The sequence below is a fragment of the Nicotiana tomentosiformis genome, chromosome 8 (genome assembly GCF_000390325.3).
Source record: "Nicotiana tomentosiformis chromosome 8, ASM39032v3, whole genome shotgun sequence".
NCBI classification, from domain to species: domain Eukaryota; kingdom Viridiplantae; phylum Streptophyta; class Magnoliopsida; order Solanales; family Solanaceae; genus Nicotiana; species Nicotiana tomentosiformis.
Genome location: NC_090819.1, coordinates 132,856,947 through 132,877,078, shown reverse-complemented (window position 1 = coordinate 132,877,078; position 20,132 = coordinate 132,856,947). Strand labels below are relative to the sequence as shown.

The window sequence follows — 20,132 nt, the reverse complement described above, 5'->3', positions numbered from 1 at the left end:
TTAGTGTTGTGTTTGTAGCTGTTTGCTTTGTTTAGGTGTTTTCTGGTACTACTGTTAACTCTTTGCTTCTATCTTTCAGTTTTAGGGTTACATTGATTCATACATAAGAAAAGATTCTCTATTTATGGGTTCTTATTCAACCTAACTTGGATAGGAATGAGGAAGGTGAAATGTTTTCCTTTTTTCCGGATTGTTTTTTAAAAAAAGTATTTGTCATAAAAATTTATAAGTTTTCGGAAATTCTTTTTTCAAACTAATAAAATTGTAATATTTTTGTTAATTAAAATATATGTCAAAACATAATTTCAAATTTCATAGTACCATTTTTTCAACTTAACTCAAAAACTATTTTTTTAAATATAATAAAAATCATCCAAATGCCTGCTACTTTGGACTCTTTTCTTTCGCTGCTTTCAAAGAGTTTTTCAGAAGATCTTCTTTCTTCTTCAATGCTAAGTTCCAGGTATGATCTTCTTCTTCTTCCCTTTCTTCTCTGCTCTTCTGCTCTGAATCGCTGCCTTAACAGTCGGAGGACCCATGCCTTAACAGTTTTCCTTTGACGAATCTCTGAGTTAATGTCAAACATCGAATTTTAATTGTATAATTCATCATTGCAAGTCCTTTTGGTTTTAGTGTTGTGTTTATAGTTGTTGTTTTTGACATTTTAATCAGTCTATCCCTGCCATTGGTATTAGTGTTGTGTTTGTAGCTGTTTGCTCTGTTTTAGGTATTTTTCGGTACTACTGTTAACTCTTTACTTCTATCTTTTAGTTTTAGGGTTACATTGATTCAATTATCTTCCTCCCTTCCCTTCCATTCCCTTCCCCATAATACTACCTATTTTTCTTCTTGCAGTTTTCGCTTTTTAAAGGATTTTTACTAAGATGCCTATGGTAACACGTGGTGCTGCGAAGCGTCTTCGGAAACTGTCTAAGGATCCCGAGGTGGATTACGATGAGGTGTTTTTTTTTGTAAAATGTTATTTTTCTTCTTATTTAATCAGTACATTGTGCATACCCATTTATCTTTTTGATGGGTAAAACTTAGAATAATGGATCCGTATATTAGTCTTTTGTGTTCTTAGAAATCAGGTAGATTGACCCTAAGCGGTCAGATCCGGTGTGTTTTAGACCCCTTATGTTGTATACACTGAAGGTGTGTTGATTAACAAGATGATTGTATTTTGTTTCCAATGATAGTCTGAATGTGGTTTTGAAAGGTAACTGATTTGTTGGTTTTACAGTTGGATGTTCCATCAATAGTTGATGCTCTTTAGTATGGTGATTGCGATTTGATGAGGCGATCAAACAACTCCAAAAATTGTTCGATTACGGTATGAACTGCTTTAGCTTTGTTTCTGCTGATTTTATTGAACTCGCATATGTAACACCCCAAAAAATCTTTAAAGAACTTAAGTGTAAAGCCCGGTAAAATTTGCAAAGAAAATAATATTTCATGGTGCCAGACTAGGCTCGGACTTTTTGGGTTGAGCAATGCACAGGAAAGTAAAAGAAATTTTTTGGCGGAATAGTGCATTTCTGCGGTTCATTATGCGACCGCAGAATCACTCTGCAGACCGCATAATGGCCGCAGAGTGAGACAGTTAATTCGGTCAGTTGGAAGCAATTATGCGGTCGACTATGCGACCGCATAAATATTATGCGGTGCATTATGCGATCGCATAACAGTTATGCGGTCCGCATACACAGACAACCTTTTTGATCATTTTATCAGCAATTATGCGACCGATATGCGGTAGGATTACCGCGCACTCCGCGCAAGTTTGACTCAATTTGGGTGATTGTGGATCGACTCACAAAGTCAACACATTTTTTTCCAGTTAAGTCTACCGACACAGTGGAGCAGTATGCTCAGTTGTATATCAAAGAAATAGTCAGGTTGCATGGCACCCCAGTTTCCATAATTTTTGATCGGGGAGCACAATTCACTGCTAATTTTTGGAAGATATTTCAGCAAGGTTTGGGTACTCAGGTGAATCTTAGTACAACCCTTCACCCACAGACGGACGGGCAGGCAGAGCGGACTATTCAAACGCTTGAGGATATGTTGCGTGCTTGTGTGCTAGACTTCAAAGGTAGCTGGGATGATCATTTACTACTTATTGATTTTGCATACAATAATAGCTATCATGCTAGCATTCAGATGGCACCGTTCGAGGCTTTATATGGTAGGATATGTAGATCTCTCATTGGATGGTTCGAAGTTGGGGAAGCAGAGTTTATAGGGCCAGACCTCGTGCATCAGGCTATGGAAAAAGTTAAAATCATTAAGGAGCGTTTGAAGACTGCTCAGAGTCGTCAATAATCCTATTCGGATGTTCGTCGTAGGGATTTGGAGTTCAAAGAAGATGGCTGGGTATTCTTGAAAGTTTCCCCATGAAGGGTGTAATGCGATTTGGTAAGAAAGGGAAATTGAGTCAGAGGTATGTCGGACCGTACAAAATTATTCAGAAGATCGGTAAGGTGGCGTACAAGCTTGAGCTACCACCTGAGATGTCATTAGTACACCCGGTGTTTCATGTGTCTATGTTGAAGAAATTGGTTGGAGATCCGACACTCATTGTTCCGGTCGAGACTATTGAGGTAAATGAGAGATTGACTTACGAAGAGATTCCGATTTCTATTATTGATCGGCAAGTCCGAAAATTGAGAAATAAAGAAATTGCCTCTGTGAAAGTGTTGTAGTGAAACCAACAGGTTGAAGAGGCTACTTGTTGATGATGATGATAATGATAATTGAAATTGATAATATGAGCATGAAATAATTAATATGGCCAACGTGCCAAGAATGATCTTATAATTATGGCCATTAGTGTCAATGAGATGAAAAGATGTGAAAGTAATACAAAATGCGATGATTGATATAAAAAGGTTGATGTCTTAAATATTACAACCTAGCCGATCAGGTCGTGATCGGGCACCATGCCGCACACATGGTGGTGATTGTGCAAGAAATTTATAATTTGAAATTGTGATTGTGGTCAATGTCCCTAATGGATAGCCTAGCCGATCAGGTCGTGATCGGACTCCGTGTTAAAGACGGTGGTATTGATATTGAGAGAAATTGTAGTTGATGTCTCTACTGAGATGGCCTAGGCGATCGGGTCGTGATCGGACTCCGTGCTAAGAGTACAATGGTACTGGTTTTATGAATAATGGTATTGTGGACACTGGTATATTGATACTAAAAATCTCCCAATGTGAGATATGAGAATTAATTTGAACACTGTCTTGATCCTAAATTAAGGCTTTCATTCATATTATGATAATCTTGTTTGTATTATTTGTCATTCTATTGAGGGACTGTTTAGTTATACATACTAGTGCTATTCGACGGTACTAACGTCCCTTTTGTCGGGGGCGCTGCATCTTTAAATGGATGTAGGTGGTTCCACAGCAGGAGATATTGATCAGTGATAGCAGTACACCTTCTTCCCAGCTGACTCGGTGAGCCCCACTTCATTCCGGGGTCATGTATCTTTTTTACTTTATGTATTCGGTTTGAGGTATAGTCGGGGCCTTATTGCCGCATTATCATTGTACTCTTCTTTATCTATAGAGGCTCCGTGGACATAGTGTGGGTTGTGTATTGGTGCTGGGAAAGACAAACTACGTTATGTTATGGTTGTATTACTTGTTCTAGTAAAGACGACTAAAAATGATGGAACTATTGGTAATTAATTGGTATTGTGAACATGAACACCTTTTTGTCTAATTAATGATAATATGTATTATCTTCATTCGTGGATGAGTTTGTGTAGAAGAAAATCTAACAGGCTTGTTCGGTCGGGTTCACTCGGTTGAGCGCCGGTCGCGCTCCTCGGTTTTGGGGCGTCACAAACTTGGTATCAGAGCCTAAGGTTTTAAAGTGTCCTAGGATGTCTCGGAGCCATGTAAAGTAGAGTCCTTATTATCGGTGTGTTGTTGACCACATCTATAATTAGGATGCTACATGGACATTTAGGAATAATACCCTTCTTTCATGTCCTTGATCGTGCGATAAAGCTGGTTGTAAGATTGTTCCTCCTTTTAACTCCTTAGTTGCTCTAATTTTCAGTACATGGCGCCTAAGAAGAAGGCAAAAACTGGCCAAAGAGCCAATGTCACCCCAATAGTGACAGTTGATCCTATAATTAATGATGCGGGTGAACACCCGAGGAGTGAGAATATTCCTCCAGCTAATACACTGCCTGACTCTACTACAACTGATCAGACCGCACATGTCCCTACACCTACTGAGGGTGCAACGGTCCATCCAACTGATATACCAGTTCCAACTCCAGTTCCAGCTTCCGATTCTGGTGTTTCTGATGTTGATCTTAGGGGAGCCATACAAATGTTGGCTCAAATAGTGGCTTCCCAGACCTAGAGGTCAAATGTTGCACCCACTTCTTCCAGTCAACCAGGGGATTCTACTGGTTCCAGGGTGAACAGGTTTCTCCAGTTGGATCCTCCAGTGTTTACAGGTACTAACCCAGAGGAAGCTCCCCAGGATTTCATTGATGAGATGCACAAGACGCTTAGCGTTATGCGTGCTACCGAAATAGAGGCAGTGGAATTGGCCTCCTACCTCCTGAAAGAGGTGGCATATTCTTGGTTTGAACTATGGGAGGAGTCCCGTGAAGAAGGGATCCCTCCGGTGATGTGGGGTGAGTTTGTTGATGCCTTCATTGATCATTTCTTGCCTGCCGAGACTAAGGCAGCCCATGCTGCTGAGTTTGAGAACCTGACGCAAGGTAGCCTAAGTGTGTGGGATTACCATATGAGATTCGCGTACCTGTCTAAATATGCTATTTACATGCTGCCCACTATGGAAGCTAGAGTTCGCCGATTTGTATAGGGCCTTAGTCCCTTAGTAATTAATGAGGCTGCTACAGCTGCCTTGAATTCTGATATGAACTATGGAAAGATGGTGGCGTTCTCTCAAGCCACAGAGACCCGCAAATTAAGGAACAGAATGGAGCAAGAGGGTAATAATAAGGCCCGGTATGCAGGCTACTTTGGTGGTTCTTCTGGTGGTGGCAAGTCAGCCTTCAGAGGAGGGTCGTCAGGGCCATCACACTCATTTGCTCAGTCTTCAGCTAGTACACCGCCATCAGGTCCCAGTCAGCAGCAGCAGTGGAGTCGTTTCAGACCCAATTAGGGCAACAGTAGCTCATATCAGTAGGGTCGTCATGGTGGTAGATTCCAGCAGCAGAGGAGGCCCCCATGCTCTCATTGTGGAAAGATGCACCTAGGAATATGCTACATAGACTTACCTATGTGCTACGGATGCGGATTGAGGGGTCACATTCAGAGGGATTGTCGTTCGTCCCGCCAGGGTGCGGGCAGGGGCCCAACACAGCCTGCTAGTTCTGCAACTACTACATCCGCAGCACCTCCTCCAGCTTGAGGCACTCCAACATGCGTAGGGTATGGTGCAGCTAGGGGTAGAGCACAAAGTTCGGGAGGATCTGGCCGTTTCTATGCTATGAGGGGTCGCCAAAATTCAGAGGCTTCTCCAGATGTTGTCACAAGTATATTAACCATCCAATATCATGATGTATATGCTCTTATTGATCCCAGTTCCACTTTGTCATATGTCACACCTTATGTTTCTATGGAATTTGGGATAGAACCAGAACAGCTTCATGAGCCGTTCTCTGTATCTACTCCTGTTGGTGAGTCTATTTTGGCCGCGCGGGTTTATAGGGATTGTATTGTCACATTGCATGGTCAAGACACCGTAGCCAATCTTATTGAATTGAGAATGGTCGATTTTGATGTGATAATGGGGATGGATTGTCTTTATTCTTGTTTTGCCAAGCTTGATTGCCTAACCAGGATTATTAGGTTCAAATTTCCAAATGAGCCAGTTATTGAGTGGAAGGGTGATGATGTAGTGCCGAAGGGTAGGTTTATTTCTTACCTTAAGGCCACGAAAATGATCAACAAGGGGTGTATCTACCATTTAGTCCGAGTTACGAACACCGATGTTGAGGCACCTACACTTGAGTCTGTGCCTGTTGTGAATGAATTTCTGGGAGTCTTTCCGGATGAACTCCCTGGGATTCCACCAGACAGGGAGATTGATTTTGGGATTGATGTGATTCCAGACACACATCCTATATCTATTCCACCTTACAGAATGGCACCGGCATAATTGAAGGAGCTAAAGGAAAAATTGAAAGATTTGTTAGAAAAGGGTTTCATCCGACCTAGTGTGTCACCTTGGGGCGCACCTGTTCTCTTTGTAAGAAAGAAATATGGGTCATTACGTATGTGTATTGACTATCGGCAACTTAATAAGGTCACAATCAAGAATAACTACCCACTGCCAAGGATAGATGACTTGTTTGATCAATTACAAGGTGCCAAGTACTTCTCCAAAATTGATTTAAGATCGGGATATCACCAATTGAAGATCAGGGGGCGAGATATTCCGAAAATAGCTTTTAGAACCCGGTATGGGCATTTTAAGTTTCTAGTAATGTCGTTTGGGCTAACAAATGCCCCAGCAGCCTTCATGGATTTTATGAATCGAGTTTTAAGCCATTCCTCGACTTTTTTTGTGATAGTGTTTATTGATGATATTCTTGTATATTCACGAAGTCGAGAAGACCATGACGATTATCTCAGGGTAGTTTTGCAAACCCTGCATCAGCACCAGTTATATGCAAAGTTTTCAAAGTGTGAATTTTGGCTTGAATCAGTCGTATTCTTGGGTCATGTAGTTTCTAGTGAAGGAATTAATGTTGATCCTCAGAAAATTTCAGCTGTGAAGAATTGGCCGAGGCCTACAACTCCAACAGAAATTCGCAGTTTCTTAGGCTTGGCTATATATTATAGAAAGTTTATGGAGGGGTTTTCTACTCTTGCCTCTCCATTGACTAAATTGACGCAGAAGGCAATTAAGTTCCAATGGTCAAATGCTTGTGAAAAGAGTTTCTAGGAATTGAAAGCAAGATTGACTACGGCACCGGTGTTGACTCTACCAGAGGGTATAGATGGATTTGTGGTAAATTGTGATGCTTCAAGAATCGGGCTTGGCTTTGTATTAATGCAACATGGGAAGGTGATAGCTTATGCTTCTAGGCAACTCAAGAATCATGAAAAGAACTATCCAACACATGATATAGAATTTGCAGCAGTGGTATTTGCATTGAAAGTTTGGCGTCATTACTTATATGGCGTCCATGTTGATATATTCACGGACCATAAGAGCCTTCAATATATTTTCAAATAGAAGGAATTGAATCTGAGGCAGAGAAGATGGCTTGAATTACTCAAGGATTATGACATTGATATTTTGTACCATCCGGGGAAGGCTAATGTTGTGGCAGATGCTCTTAGCCGAAAATCTATGGGTAGCTTAGCACATTTGGAGGCATATCAAAGGCCATTCGCCAAAGAAGTTCACCGATTGGCTAGTTTGGGAGTTCGTCTTACGGACTCTAGTGAAGGAGGGGTAATTGTGCAAAATAGGGCTGAATCATCGCTTGTTGTGGAAGTCAAAGAGAAGCAATGCAACGATCCATTATTGGTGTAGTTGAAAGAGGGGATTCATAAACATAATACCATGGCCTTTTCTTTTGGCATGGATGGTGGTACATTAAGGTACCAAGGGCGACTCTGTGTTCCAAATGTGGATGGTCTCCGGGAAAGAATTATGACTGAAGCTCACACTTCTAGGTATTTCGTGCACCCAGGTTCTACAAAAATGTATCAGGGTCTTAAGGAAGTCTATTGGTGGAATGATATGAAGAAGAATGTGGAGGATTTTGTGGCAAGATGTCCAAATTGTCAGCAAGTGAAGGCCGAACACCAAAGGCCCAGTGGGTTAGCACAGATTATAGAAATTCCAATGTGGAAATGGGAAATTATTAATATGGACTTTATGGTAGGATTACTGCGCACTCTGCACAAGTTTGACTCAATTTGGGTGATTGTGGATCGACTCTCGAAGTCAGCACACTTTTTGCCAGTTAAGTCTACCGACACAGCGGAGCAGTATGCTCAGTTGTATGTCAAAGAAATAGTCAGGTTGCATGGCACCCCAGTTTCCATCATTTCTGATCGGGGAGCACAATTCACTGCTAATTTTTGGAAGATATTTCAGCAAGGTTTGGGTACTCAGGTGAATCTTAATACAGCCTTTCACCCACAGACGGACGGGCAGGCAGAGTGGACTATTCAAAAGCTTGAGGATATGTTGCGTGCTTGTGTGCTAGACTTCAAAGGTACCTGGGATGATCATTTAACACTTATATAATTTGCATACAATAATATCTATCATGCTAGCATTTAGATGGCACCGTTCGAGGCTTTATATGGTAGGATATGTAGATCTCCCATTGGATGGTTCGAAGTTGGGGAAGCAGAGTTGATAGGGCCAGACCTCGTGCATCAGGCTATGGAAAAAGTTAAAATCATTAAGGAGCGGTTGAAGACTGCTTAGAGTCGTCAACAATCCTATTCGGATGTTCATCGTAGGGATTTGGAGTTCAATGAAAATGGCTGGGTATTCTTGAATGTTTCCCCCATGAAGGGTGTAATATGATTTGGTAAGAAAGGTAAATTGAGTCCGAGGTATATCGGACCGTACAAAATTATTCAGAAGATCGGTAAGGTGGCGTACAAGCTTGAGCTACCACCTGAGATGTCATTAGTACACCCAGTGTTTCATGTGTCTTTGTTGAAGAAATTGGTTGGAGATCCGACACTCATTGTTCCGGTCGAGACTATTGAGGTAAATGAGAGATTGACTTACGAAGAGATTCCGATTTCTATTATTGATCGGCAAGTCCGAAAATTGAGAAATAAAGAAATTGCCTCTGTGAAAGTGTTGTGGTGAAACCAACAGGTTGAAGAGGCTACTTGGGAGGCCGAGGAAGAAATGAAGAAAAAGTATCTTTATTTGTTTGAATGACCATGTATTTATAAAGTTGTGATCTAGGAAATAATCTAAGAGCTGCTTTCTATAAATTACGTATGATTTGTACATTTGATGTTAAGGGTGTTCTGTGTTGGTAATATAATTACTTGTGAGGTCACAGTTAGTGTTGTTTTGTATTATGTTACGTCGTTGGCATACATATATGTTATTAGGATGTGTTTTTGGGGCTCTCTGACAGATGGATGGACCTAGTTACAAAGGAAACTCTGGCGAAATTTTTGGAAATTTTGGGAGTTAGTCAAATTTGGGGATGCTCGAATGTGGTATGAAACAAACTGAGTGGCATAAGATGTTAATAACAGGTTTTGAACCCTCATTCGAGGACGAATGATCCTAAGCGGGGGAGAATGTAATATCCCGAAAAATTTTGAAGAACTTAAGTGTAAATCCCGATAAAATTTGCAAAGAAAATAATGTTTCATGGTGCCGGACTAGGCTCGAACTTTTTGGGTTGAGCAATGCACAGGAAAGTAAAAGAACATTTTTGGCGGAATAGTGCATTTCTCCGGTCCATTATGCGACCGCAGAATCACTCTGCAGACTGCATAATGGCCACAGAGTGAGACAGTTAATTGGGTTAGTTGGAAGCAATTATGCGGTCGACTATGCGACAGCATAAATGTTATGCGGTGCATTAAGAGATCGCATAACACTTATGCGGACCGCATAGTGACCGCATACACAGACAACCTTTTTGATCATTTTATCAGCAATTATGCGACCGATATGCGGTCGCATATGCGACCGCAAAACTGTTCCGAAGCTCCATTTTTGGGTTTTAAAACCCGACCCTATTTCGTTAAATACACTCTTTGGGCCATTTTTCAGCCATAATCTGATATTTTAGAGTGTGAGAGAGTGCCCTAGAGTGAGAAGGTGTTATTCAATAATTTTCTTCAATTCTTGCTCAAGTTTTGGAAGATTTAGAAGGGAAGCTCACTAGGTCTTCATCTTAGAGGTAAGATTCTACACCCTAAACCCTAATTTCGAAATCTTCTGAAAATGGGTAACTAGCAAGGTAATTTTTGGGCATAAGAGTTGTTTATTTTACATGCATGTGTTATCAAAGGGTATAGGAAGATTGTTGAGCTAAAAATGGTAAAGCTTGGGTTGTGGGATAATGGAATCCTTCATAAAACAGACACTGAAACCTTATGCACATCTAGTGTTTAATAAAATGCTCAAGTGAGCTAGAACCATGATCATCTTCGAAATTTTGAATCAATTTGTTATATTTCTACAATAGATTGAAGTTGCTAAGAACTCCGGAATGTTTTAGAGTTTAAGGAAGCTCAAGTGTGGTATGTTGGCTAAACTCTTCTCTTAGAATTGAATCCCACGATATTCATGTAAATTATGTAAGTCCCGAGTGATTCATTATGAAACTGGCTATTCCTAGTAAGATTGAGTTGAAATATATATGTTCAACAAGCGTCCCAAATGCTTTATTCATGTTATGTTACCAATTGAGGATGTGTTAAAATATGGATGTGCATTAATAATGTTTCGACTTTAAGTCAAGTTCAAATGAAGGCTATTATGCTAAATTTTGTGAAATATCTCTATGTGCTTTAGACTTTAAATTGCTCACTTGTGTACTTCACACCTTGATTTGAATTGTATTTGTTGTTGATGATGATAATATAATTGAAATTGATAAGATGAGCATGAAATAATGAATATGGCCAACGTGAGAATGATCTTATAATTATGGTCGTTAGTGTCAATGAGATGAAAAGATATGAAAGTAATACGAAATGCGATGATTGATATAAAAAAGCTGATGTCTCAAATAAGACAGCCTAGCCGATCGGGTCGTGATCGGACACCATGCCGCACACATGGTGGTGATTGTGCTGAAAATTTATAATTTGAAATTGTGATTGTGGTCGATGTCCCTAATGGATAGCCTAGCCGATCGGGTCGTGATCGGACTCCGTGTTAAATACAGTGGTATTGATATTGAGAGAAATTGTGGTTGATGTCTCTAATGAGATGGCCTAGCCGATCGGATCGTGATCAGACTCCGTGCTAAGAGTACGGTGGTACTGGTTTTGTGAATAATGGTATTGTGGATAATGGTATATCGATAATAAAAATCTCCCAATGTGAGATATGAGAATTAATTTGAACACTGTCTTGATCTTAAATTAAGGCTTTCATTGATATTATGATAATCTTGTTTGTATTATTTGTCATTCTATTGAGGGACTATTTAGTTATACATACTAGTGCTATTCAACGGTACTAATGTCCCTTTTGCCGGGGGCGCTGCATCTTTAAATGGATGCAGGTGGTTCCATAGCAGGAGATATTGATCAGTGATAGCAGTACACCTTCTTCCCAGCTGACTCGGTGAGCCCCACTTCATTCTGGGGTCATGTATCTTTTGTACTTTATGTATTCGGTTTAAGGTATAGTCAGGGCCTTGTTGCCGGCATTATCATTGTACTCTTCTTTATCTATAGAGGCTCCATAGGCATAGTGTGGGTTGTGTATTGGTGTTGGAAAATACAAACTACGTTATGTTATGGTTGTATTACTTGTTCTAGTTAAGTCGACTAAAAATGATGGAACTATTGGTAATGAATTAGTATTGTAAACCTGAACACCTTTTTGTCTAATTAATGAAAATATGTATTATCTTCATTCGTGGATGAGTTTGGGTAGAAGGAAATCTAACAGGCTTTCTCGGTCGGGTTCACTCAGTTGAGCGCCGGTCACGCTCCTCGGTTTTGGGGCGTGACAGCATATCACTTATGTTCAAATTTTTATTCACAGGTATAATCACTGCTCTAAAAGATGCTCGAGACTCTGGTGAACTTGTTCCTCTACTTAATGAAATTCTAGGGAGAGAGGATTCATCAGAGCTCAAGGTATATAGAGATGTGTTGATCACCTTTTTGTGCCTCTTCTTTAGTGTCTTGTGGTTGTAGCTTCACACTTTCTTTATTCTTATTTTGTGCTCACAGTCTAAAGCTGCTAAGGCTGAGAATAAGATGGTGGAAACTCCTCTAAAGCTTTTGCATTTTCCAGATGGTAATGTTTGTGAGCAGGTATGTTTTAAAATTGGCAGACCCCTATGTTGTATAGACTGAAGCTATGTTTATTAGGAGACTGATTGTTTTTTCCTTCCAAATATATGCGGTGGAGAAACTAGGAAAGGTTGCTCAATCCGTTGTAGGTCATGATTATGCTCTAATTGAGTGTGGGGATTTGGATGATTTGCTGGAAATTTTGAACAACACTTTCGAGATTTTAGCGCTGAGAAAAGCAACGTGGACTATATCAAAATTTTGTGGAGGCAGGCCAAAACCGCCCTTTGAGAAGGCCGGTCAATTACTGTTGATTTTATTTTTTGCATCTGCAACTATTTGATGCTAAACATTACTGAGTACAATTAAATTGTTAGGTGAAACCAACATTTCCAACTCTTCGTAACCTTCTTGCTTCAAATGTTGATGAAGAAGTGCTGAAAAATGCATGTTGGGCACTTTATTACCTTTCTGGTGGTGTAGATATTGCCTCCAATAGATATTGCACTAGATTAAAATTCATTCCTCATCCTGTTGTGAGCCGTAGTGATATGATTAAGGCCTTCTTTTAGGCTGATGTTCTTCCGGTGCTACTTGATCTCTTCAAGTGAGTGGAATATTTTTATTTTCCTCATTTAACCTACTTTTTCCTATCTAATAAATACGTCAATTGATGTTTTAGAGATCACTTACGTTCCGTAATCCCCCCTGCCATCCATATAGTTATACGTATTAGCGAGCTGGGAGATGAGCACCAGAAAGAGGTACGCGGGTATAAAGAGATTTCGTGGTTGAACCAAAACACTTTGATGAACTAACCAATGAAAAATGGAACAAACTAAAATAAATTAAGTGATTGAAAGGTAGAAACATCTTAAACAACATGTAGTGAGATTATAATTTAGCATGTTCCTGATTCAACGTCAAATTTGATGTGTTTACTGCCTAATTTCTAATAGCATCCAAAGAGCCCACCCATTTGGTAAAGCTGTCCACCACAATATTTTTAAAAAGTCTTCTTACATTAAGATCGTTCGACTGAAGGTGTAAAAATAGGTTCTTTGTCATCTTTAAGTCATGGGCAAGTCCACCTTCCAGCTCCAGCACTGGCCATCTACGCTGCATTCTTTTTTTGCCTACATTATTTTTTAGTTTTTTATAATTGGTATTCACTAACTTAGCCTTTTTAGATCTTGGGACAAAATTTCTATGTATGTAAGCTGGTAATAAGAAACTTGTCCTTTATTAAAAGAAGAAAAAAAAAACTTGGACTTGTTTAGATTTAGGTTGAAAAGAATCTTCAACGCTCAAAAATTATACTTGTAAACTTCAAAATGGGGCCTTACTTTCCTAGATATCTCTAGGCATTGTCCATTTTGAGCCTAGAATGATGAAAACCATATCCCACAATTGAGGAATAATTTTTCAATGTAGAAATAGGCGGTTTATGTCCTCGGGTTGCTCTTCACATAGAGAGCATTTGCTCTCAATGGGCATTCCTCTTATTTGCAAATTAGACTGTGTAGGACTATTGTTTTCTACTAACCAGGTGAATATCTGAATTTTGTAAGATGATGATCGCAACCAGGAGCATTGCTAAACGTAACGTCCTTGATTGCCTGTTGGGCTTGCTAAAGAGTGGAATAGAGGAAGAGATGGTCTGTGTGTCTATAGCATACATTACTATTGGGAGCACACATCGAGAAAAGGTATGTCGTCTGGATTTAAAAGGACAACTTAATATATTCAGCTCTTGCATACATTTTCTGCATGTCTTCTAAGGTGCAAATTTTACAAATGTTGGGTGGTCAAATAGGGAGTTATTTGCATTTTATACCCTTAACCTATCTGTTACTTTTTTATTCACACCTAATCCTTTTTTATTTTACGATTTACCCCTTAATACATTCATATATTTGCAAAATTGTGAAAGAGTTCAGTTTTCAAGGTGCAAAAATATGAACTATTTTTTGTCAATCTATATAATTATATAATCCAGGGCCATAAGCCCGGTGACGTGGCATGACTCATTGACCAGCAATTGCCTTTTCCATTTTTCTCCATTTTATGGGATTTTCTCCAATATTTTACCAAATTACCTCATATATTAACCAATAAAACCCAAAGAAAAGCCACCGATTAACCTTCTTAAACAAACGGTTTCTACTTCCTTCGTTGATAATGGCAGCCGATCAAATTTAACCAAACCGTGTCTTTTTCCTTTCATTAATTATTATGGCAATTTCGAACATTAATCTCTCTTCCCTCTCTTCGATTAAAGATCTGTAATTAGCGATGAACCTACAGAATAATGCTTAAAATTCAAGGCATACTAACGTTCATCATAATCATCATTGAATAGCAAAGGAGAACATGAAAAGGACCAGCAACAGCGAAAAAGCACAATTAGGTTGCACCATGGATCCTTCAATAGATTTCGAGAAGGTACACTCTTTTTCTATTTATTCGTTTCATGGTATATACAATGCGCAAACGACACCCTTTTCACCAATTATTACGTTTTGGCAATTTGTGTATTGGCTTAAGTTGGATTTCTCATAACCAAAAATATATATATTAAAGATTGATTTTTTGCTAATTAGAATTGTCTGTGGAAGAGTTAAATAATTTGATAGGAGCATAATAATTATCACTGATAATTTATTATTCAAACTCTTCGGTAGTCCCAATTTAACTTTCCTTGAAATATTTTTTGTCAGGTTTATATATTATAAACCTTGCAGTATGGTCAATCCAGAACAATGATTGAATTAATGAGATGTTTTACTCCTTCTATAGTTAGTTTATCAGACATTTTTGTAGAATATTTAGAAATTTTGATCCAAAATATCTGCTTCAAATACAGTCAGACCTCTCTATAACAAAATCCTTATATAATAGTCATTCACTATAAAACCCGAGTTATTCTCGGAACCGAATATTATAATATGTTATAATATATGTCCTCTATAACAGCACATCACTATAGTAGCCAAAACAATTCGGAACGAATTAGGATGTTATAGAGAGGTTTTGCTGTATAATATTCTTCACTTTTTGCTCTCTTCATATTTTAATAGGGAAAACGATGTTGGACTGTGTTTTCACTATATGTCGTCACCAAAATTTCAATCTTTTGGTCACTTGGCTTCACTTTCTTGCAGATTTGCTTAAAAATTGGAAGCGAATTGTTTTTGTGTAACTGGAGCAAAACATCAGCCTCTATCATCATTAATTGGTAATGTCTTCCTTCTTCACTCTTTCTTTTTTAGTAAACTCCTTGTATCGAGATCTACTTCTATTTAATTATTTTCGGTACTATTGGAGTTATGCATATGGCTCCATTAGTTTTTATTCTTTCTGGCCTGCAGATAAGAACAATTTTGGCTCGCATTTTCTAACTTATATTTTTTTTTGCGGTGTCTCTATTGGATGCTTTCTGTCACTAGATCATTCTCAACTTCTTCTATTCGAAGGCATCAGATTGTGATGCCATATAATGCTAAGCCTAAATATAATGAGTCAATCTTCGATACTTCTTTAGCCTTTTTTTGTTTTCCTATGGACTTTCAAAGAATCTTTTCGTTTGTTGGCATATCAAGCAAACAACTTAATGTTTGACTTTAATTTTTCAATAAATTCATGCATCCTATTTCATAATCATGCTGTATAATCCTGGTCTATACCTTCCTAAATAAAGAATTTACACTGAAGTTCATTTCAACTGGAGTTTTCATCTTTGGTTTTCCTTTATAATTGTTTTTCATGAGTCTAGCTTTTCCTCGTAGAACTTCATTCTTCATACTGCTCAATTGCCTATTCTACAATATTCCAAAGAAAATTCGGATTACCACTATCCAGCTTATAACATAAGATATAGAATTTTTTTCTAAATATGTGGAGTAATATGGAGTTTATTCTGAAAAATATGGCTTGATAATGTCACGATGTCCTCGGGCCATGATTATTACATGTACTTGGTTTGCAATTTTTTGTTCAAAAAGATCTATCAGATGGCACAAATAAATAAATAAATGAAGTATATTGTCTGATTTTATATGCCATTATGCAGGTGGCTAGGGAAAATAACTACTCTGCCATCCGCTGCATTGTTTATTATCTGATACCATTCTTCTATCATAAGTAGTCCATAATTAAATATTTATCTTTATTTTCTTTCTTGATAAATATTTTGTGACTTTATGGATATAACTATTTATTCCTAATTCTGAACCTGTTCAATGTAGCTCTGAACATATTAGGAGCATATACACACGAGATAAATGAGGAGGATAAAAAAAATCTGAAATGGTTTTGAGGGTCTGCATTCTTTGTCATGAGGTTGCAGAGTGTGTGTTCTCGTAATCATTTAGTTAGAAGTTTTAGCTTCCTTTTGATGCCAAAGAAGAATATATTTGTTTGAAGACTTTTTTTGAGGGTACATAGCTCCAAAATTTATAGTATACCTGAAAGTTTTGATGAAAGTGTGACTGAGGTTTACCAAGTAGAATGCAGAGAATGTAAATTTAATTTGGAGGAGTTTGATGAATGACCACAAAAGTCATATTTCAAATAGAAGTTGAAAGTTACGCTTAATGTAAGAATGAGATTACAAAATCAATGGTCAAAGAAAAATTGGCTTGTATTGCCGTATTGGGAAGCAATGATACATGCTTTCTTTTATCCTACTTGCGTGGATAATATAGTAATATGTTTTAAGCACACGTTATTTTGATCTTATTAATGAGGGATACGGATTACTACAAGACTAACATCATATAGAAGATTTAGGGATGAAACATAAGTAAATGAGGAGGAATACATGGAAGATTTATGCATTATGCTGCTGGAAAATGAGTATTTTTCTTTTCTTTCTGTCCTTGAAAACTGTAGTTTGTCTTGTGAACATCTGGAATGAGCTATAGCTGGAAAGTATTCAATTCTATATCAAATTTCTAAAATCTAACTCCCAGTGTTCTTTTGCATTACATTTAGATTCCTCTAAATTTGTTTCTATTACGTTCTGCTGGTACAAATTTGTTCCTGAATATAGTGCAACTCTTCTTTTTTGTCTTTCTAGACTAAAGTGTACGAAATTGTTCGTAGATTCATTTACAAACAGTATATCTTTCTATAATTTTATATGGAATCAATGCACAACCATGATAATGCTACAATATTCAATCACTAATGTATACCATTTTCGACTTTTATAGGCTTTACTTATATAAATACTTACTGTTTTATTGATATACAATTTTGTTAATTATTTTTGGTGATATTGCGAGTTTTGTACCTAACAAGAGAATTTATATTTGTATATAATGCATGATAATTGTATCTCTTCTATCTCGATTAAGTTTATAACACGATCATATGACATATTTACTATTTTCTGTGATGACCGCGCGAAGCGGGAGAATTTCACTAGTTATAAAATAAAGGAAGAGAAAGAAAGAAGTTGCCCGGAGAAATGAAATTGAAATTTTAACCTTAAACTGGAACTGTGGATGAATGAAAAGAGCTCTAATTGTTTCCTCTTCGTATAATCAAGTCTTTTCTAAAGTGTTCTACCTGTAATACCCAAAAGCCATTCTCAGTAGTAAATATTTTGTTTGGACTGTTAGTCTCTGTTAGAAAAATAAATATAAGCAGTCATTTTGTTTACTTAAAGGTTAAATGTGCTGCCCCAAATTAACACAGGGAGAAAAACTGATATTCCTCCCTAAAAGAAATGAATTGATTAGGCAGTAATTCATAAAAAATAAAAGGATAAGGGTATGAGTAAAAAGTAGTGCATACATTAGGGATGCAAAAACCAAAGAACTTTCAATTAGGTGAATATGAGAGTGAAATAGTTGGTCTAGTAGTTATTAGAAATGGAAATGGAAAAAGAGTTGTGGAGATGTGTTCCCCCCCCCCCCAAACAAAAAAAAATCTTTTTTACTTTTAGTGATCGACTTTTTAGTTGATGAAATCTTCTCTACATAGCCATTTATCTAAGTAGTTGTCTGTAATGTTTGAACAGACTGTATTTGATACTGGATTAATAGAACCTCTACGCACACTGGTTACAACTAAAAAAATGGGCATTGCTGCTACTGCAATTTCAATTGCTATTATCGGTACCAGTGGCATTGCTTATACCAAGTATGCAACCTCTTTTTCTGGGTAAATCATCTCTCTTGTATACTGATTATTTTACTAACTCTGATTTTTATTATTCCTCGCACTTTTGGCTTTAGAGACTTGATGGATTGCTGCATAGATCCTCTGTGTGATTATCTTGGCTTCTCTGGTGGCACCATCAGTTTAAAAGCAGTAGAAAGTATATTGAAGTTTGGAAAGCGTATTGAAGAGGAAGATGGCAGCACTGGTGGTTATACTAAGCGGATCGAAGAGGCTGGGGTTTGGAAAAGCTTGAATACCTGTCTACTACTGAAATTCGATATGAGGTTGTTCCAATATTGGGTACATATTGGCCGTCACTAGGACGTTATGCTAAGGTGACTTTTCATATCATATTGGTGAATTCATATTCATACTTTTCATCTTCATACTTTCCATCTTCCTTTGACTTAACCTTTTCTTGACATACTTTCCATCTTCATATGATAGAGATTGCTTATAATCGAAGTTTGGAGCTCTGACGACGAAAAATGGGAGGACCCAATGTATTAGTGATGTCTTAAGGGATTAACCTGTTCTTGACATATTTTTCATCTTTATATGACAGAGATGGCGTAAAATGGAAAGGGATAACTTTTTGACAAATTTCTCCATTATTATGTTTATACATTTCTACTTCTGCCCTATTATAAATGAAAACTAGTCACCTCTTGATAAACATGCTTACCAGCTACCCTTGGAATTTAAATTGTTTGTTTTGTGCTCTAAGGATTCGTATTGTTACAGCATTCATGTGTGTACTTAGGCTTAAATGGACGAAAAAGTCAATTTATTTTGCATTTACTGTCTTTCGTCTTCCAGCCTTGGGGTCTGTTTTTGTGCTACTTTATCTTTGTATTGCTGTAGTTTATAGCCGTCCATCCAACCGCTTAAACAAAAAATAGTCGGTGAAGGTATCCGTTGAGCCCGTTTTGGTAAATTCCCCTGCGGCAGCGGCATGTACTACAGTGCCACATACACCAAGGCATGCTTGCCCTGTGCTGCTATGATTAGTTAATCTGCTACTCGTTCTGTTTCAATTTATGTGACAATTTGAATCGGAATGGAGTAAGAAAACTATGAAGACTGTTAAAACTTGTGGCTCTAAACATGTCATTTATGTGGTTATCATAGCTTTTCATTGTGAGAAAAAAAAGTATAAAGTTAATTGTTTTTAGAAGGGAATTCTTTTGAACCATTAAAACAAAAAAAAAACTCTTTTCTATTAATTGCAAGGAAGTTTAGCTGTGTTCCAGGGATATTTTAGTTTTACCATAAATTGGCTTTTTCTTTTTTATGAAAGCATATTTTGAACTGGTTATGACACATAGTGTAGTGTAAGGACAAGAGAGGAAAGTTTTAATCGAACCAGACTAGCTGGTTTGGCACATATGGCTAGGATGCTATTTATCTTTTTTTACTTTTTCCCATAATTTATTTTCATTTAAAACTTAGTAAATGATTAAAAGTCTAAAGTCACGTCTAATTAAAACCTAACGTTACGGCCGTTCCCCTAATTTTGGAAAACCCAAATGGCTCATTAACTTGGCCGTTCTCTAGCCAATGTTGCTATATTGGTTGAAAATATGTGCTTATTTTGCTTAGTTTATTCATGTGCACGATAATTTAGTTATTATTGCCTAATATTATTCGTTTTTTACTCTTTTTTTTAATAAGTTTTACTATGTTTTGACAGGGTGGGTTGCTCTGATGGTAAGCACCCTCTACTTCCAGCCAACTGGTTGTGAGTTCGAGTCACCCCAAGAACAAGGTGGGGAGTTCTTGGAGGGAGGGAGCCGAGGGTCTATCTGAAACAGCCTCTCTACCCCAAGGTAGGGGTAAGGTCTGCATACACACTACCCTCCCTAGACCCCACTGCATACACACTACCCTCCCCAAACTCCACTAGTGAGAGTATACTGGGTTGTTGTTGTTGTTACTATGTTTTGATACTTTTACTTCTGTCATATGAAG

The 20,132-nt window shown here is 37.8% G+C and overlaps 1 protein-coding gene across 5 annotated transcripts; it reads left to right on the top strand.

Moving 5' to 3' along the window:
• The first annotated feature begins 439 nt into the window (after nucleotides 1-439).
• Nucleotides 440-18,794, top strand: LOC104112581 (importin subunit alpha-6-like). Of its 5 annotated transcripts, none has more exons than XM_070182814.1 (7): nucleotides 440-463; nucleotides 856-959; nucleotides 1,244-1,333; nucleotides 13,562-13,699; nucleotides 18,019-18,140; nucleotides 18,236-18,496; nucleotides 18,609-18,794. In XM_070182814.1, the coding sequence occupies exons 3-6, from the start codon at nucleotides 1,295-1,297 to the stop codon at nucleotides 18,480-18,482; spliced, it is 546 nt and encodes a 181-aa protein (XP_070038915.1). In that variant the 5' UTR covers nucleotides 440-463; nucleotides 856-959; nucleotides 1,244-1,294; the 3' UTR covers nucleotides 18,483-18,496; nucleotides 18,609-18,794. The 5 variants fall into 5 exon arrangements, with proteins under 5 accessions (XP_070038915.1, XP_070038914.1, XP_070038917.1 ...); XM_070182813.1 differs by lacking the exons at nucleotides 440-463; nucleotides 856-959; nucleotides 1,244-1,333 and adding exons at nucleotides 12,182-12,289; nucleotides 12,368-12,597; nucleotides 12,714-12,754; XM_070182816.1 differs by lacking the exons at nucleotides 440-463; nucleotides 856-959; nucleotides 1,244-1,333 and adding exons at nucleotides 12,182-12,289; nucleotides 12,368-12,597; nucleotides 12,714-12,754 and having other exon boundaries at nucleotides 13,425-13,699.
• Nucleotides 18,795-20,132: the final 1,338 nt, after the last annotated feature.

What these genes read in the sequence shown, in the direction of transcription:
- LOC104112581 (XM_070182813.1), top strand. Translation starts at nt 12,567, where the DNA reads ATGTTCTTCCGGTGCTACTTGATCTCTTCAA. An exon ending in GTGCTACTTGATCTCTTCAA is followed by an intron (nt 12,598 to 12,713) that starts GTGAGTGGAATA and finishes CCATCCATATAG; the next exon opens with TTATACGTATTAGCGAGCTG. An exon ending in GAGATGAGCACCAGAAAGAG is followed by an intron (nt 12,755 to 13,561) that starts GTACGCGGGTAT and finishes GAATTTTGTAAG; the next exon opens with ATGATGATCGCAACCAGGAG.